The sequence below is a fragment of the Cyprinodon variegatus genome, unplaced genomic scaffold, assembly GCF_000732505.1.
Source record: "Cyprinodon variegatus isolate N-32 unplaced genomic scaffold, C_variegatus-1.0 Scaffold1777, whole genome shotgun sequence".
NCBI lineage: Eukaryota > Metazoa > Chordata > Actinopteri > Cyprinodontiformes > Cyprinodontidae > Cyprinodon > Cyprinodon variegatus.
In genome coordinates, this window is record NW_015152230.1 from 5,800 (window position 1) to 8,879 (window position 3,080).

At 39.8% G+C, this 3,080-nt stretch overlaps 1 protein-coding gene across 1 annotated transcript in view; it reads right to left on the reverse strand.

Annotated features, from left to right (window-relative positions):
* The window catches only part of LOC107104524 (sarcoplasmic/endoplasmic reticulum calcium ATPase 1-like), a gene marked incomplete at its 3' end in the record, with an annotated part of 6,348 nt that extends 4,340 nt beyond the window's left edge, over window positions 1-2,008 (reverse strand). Inside the window, exon 1 of the mRNA XM_015404528.1 lies at window positions 1,877-2,008. Coding sequence (XP_015260014.1) covers window positions 1,877-2,008 — 132 coding nt within the window. The remainder of the gene's footprint in view (window positions 1-1,876) is intronic.
* Window positions 2,009-3,080: the final 1,072 nt, after the last annotated feature.

Here is a 3,080-nt window from a genome sequence, read left to right on the forward strand (position 1 = left end):
CCCCCCTGACTATATTAACAATAATCTGACAACAAAAGTACAGTAATGATTCAAAATACTTACTTAAAAATACTACATTTAGGACCTAAACAGAATTCATGCTGTTTTCTGAAGCAGTACTTTGCTTTATGGGGAAGAAGGGAAGATTTTCTGTCTCTGCAGTCATCTTCTATAAAATTAAAGATAAAAATAACACTGCTCAACCGTTTAGATGTATGTTAGTAGATTTGTGAGAGAGAACTTAATGGAAATCTAGCCTGTCTTCATTGATTTATTTGGTAAATATGAATGATTTGGTACAGTGGTCAGAATAGACTGGGGTTTAGCTAAGAACAGGACATTTAGGGCCACAATGTATCACATGACTTTTAATAAAACACAGCCAATTATTTTAGGTCATAGGAAATCTGTTTCCATTTTAAAACAGTTCAGCTTTCAAAATAAGGAAGCAGCCAAAAAGATTCATAAAAATGAAAATTCTATAGGGTTTAAGTTGATGTAAACAAAAGATAATAAAACACATAATTTCAAAAATTATTAAAATTAAAAGTAGTTCTAAAAAACTATTTCTGGTTCTTTTACCAGCGATATGTTGTGAAAATTAAATTGAAATATTCTTTGAAAACTTTTTTGAACTAAAGCTTCAAAGAGGTATTTGTCATTATAACACATTAGTTATTTATTTATATCAATTTGAGCAACTATTGGGAACGCCCAAAGAGCTACAGGTTACAGACCCCTGGTGTAGACTGACCCTGATTTAAATAAGTCTTTTTTTTCTTGAATTGAGGAGGGAAGTCAGACATCTAGCCAATGGAACAGGACAATCCATCCATCCATTTTCTTACACGCTTGTCCCAAGTGGGGTCACGAGGGGTGCTGGTGCCTATCTTCAGCAGTCAATGGGCAAGAGGCGGGATACACCCTGGACAGGTCGCCAGTCCATCGCAGGGAACAGGACAATTTACATTTAAAATAAGAAAAAAACAACTGCATTTTCTAATTTCAAGTGCATGTTATCTAATTATCTTATTTTAGGGGTGAAAAGTCTCATTCCATTGGAAAATCATTTTATCTACCTGATCAGATTAAGGGTAAATACACCTATTTTCATTTTTTTCTTTTATTTCTATATCATTTTTGCCGTGTATAATAATATCTCTTACTTGTCTTTCATGTGATTAAAATGAGATCTAAGGCGCCTCCTATTCTTTCCTACAGCAGCTGCAGGAACTGTGGTCTGATCCAAGATGGCCGCCCTCTAGGCCAGTGACCAATGAAGTATATAATGTCTATGGCTGAGGCTATAGTTACGGTAGGTAGTGCAACAGGAATATGGAGACTGTTTTCAAAAGTGCAGATGGAGCAAAGCAGAGTGAGCTGGAAGCAGCACCATTCATTCCTGTAGGAAGAATTCACCATTGGAGCAAAGCTTCATGCCTGCAGAGTGAGCTACAGCAGAGACAGGCTCACTGTGTAACTGAGCCAGAGTGATAGCTGCAATAACAACATGGTTTTTTAGGAAGGACGTTTAGTATCTGCCAGCAGGATGATGGCTTTGCAGCTTTGGGAGCAAAACTGTCCTCAAATCTATTTGTTTCTGAAGCAATAATCCTGAAAGGTTGTCCTGGTGGAAGTCAGACAAACAGGACATTGAATGACTTTAGCTGGACACCATGCTAATTGGATGGACACAGCATTACACTGTCTGCTCCACCTGCTTTTTGGGGGATTTTGGTATCTGACTGATCCATGTTATTCTCTCAGCACTGTAGGAATAATCTGAGCCTTAAGGGAAAACATGGAACCCCCCCTTTAACCTCTTCTTGCAGGCGGGTCTGCACTCAGGGATTATTGCAGATGAGGAAAAACTAACCTGAGCATGAATGGAATTCTGATTTCCTGTCCATTGGTGCCTTATGGTCCCATAATCCAGCTTTCCCAGTTTAAAACCTGCCAGTTCTGTAATGATGAGCTGAGCCCTGAGCTCACACAGCACAGACCACATGTTGATGGGGCCTTTGCATCAGACCAGATAGTGCTCATTGATTGGAGGTCAGCTGGCAGTGAGGCCCCTGAGGGCAGGAGCCCCAAATCTGAGTTTATTAGTGGAGCTCTATTAATCCCATCAGCAAAGTGATTTTATTCAGGCTCCTCTGTGATTATGCAGCAGCATAATGACCCAGTTAGTGCTGCTAGCTTGTTACCATGGCAGCAGTAGCTGGCAGGCTAAGCTGAGGAGCTAACGGTTAATCCCGTAGAGAGGAACAGGTTGCTTACCGTCTGTCTCAGATGGAGGAAGATCTGCACAGATTTTATTTCACTCTTCCCAGAAACCACAGAAAAAAACTATTTTACATCCAAAAAACGCATTTTTTACGGAAGGATGCGCAACAGAGGCTGTTTGGTAACAAATCCTGGATTTAACCAAAGAAGAATCTAGAAAAAGAAATAAAAGAAGGAGAAGAAAGCTAAGAATAAATGGAGTTTTCCTATAATGTTGCTCAGGGTCTCGGTGTGTTCCTGTTATTCCTCCTCATCCTGTCCGGAGATCTGAGCTCTGCTGCGTTTCATACCAACTTCATCATTAAAACACAAATCCGGTAAAACTTTCAAAGTAAGAGCCGCAACTATTATTCTAAATGTCTTCTCCAATCCTGCTATTTATTTTACATCCTACAAATTGGATTTATTGTACTAAAAAACCAGAAAGAAGCTGTAAATCCCAGCCGCTGAGCTGTTTACTGGGACCGCAGTGAGAGTCTTTACTGCCTTTCCTCCAATGCAAAACAACCAATCAGACGCAGAGAAATCACACCGACGGACCTTTCAACCAATCAGCATTTAGTCAGTCTGACATATGCTCAGATGTCAGCCAATCAGCGAACGGTGCGTCTGCTGAACCTAGACTGACACCTATAGGAACCAATCAGCTCCAAGAAGACAGGCAGCGGTTCATCCGTGACGTTTGCACAATAAATGAGACAGAAACAGATCAAAGACTATTTATTAACAAGTGAAGGTTTAAAACACGTTATCCTGCTTCTATTAGCTCACAGGAAGGAAATTAAATATGTTTA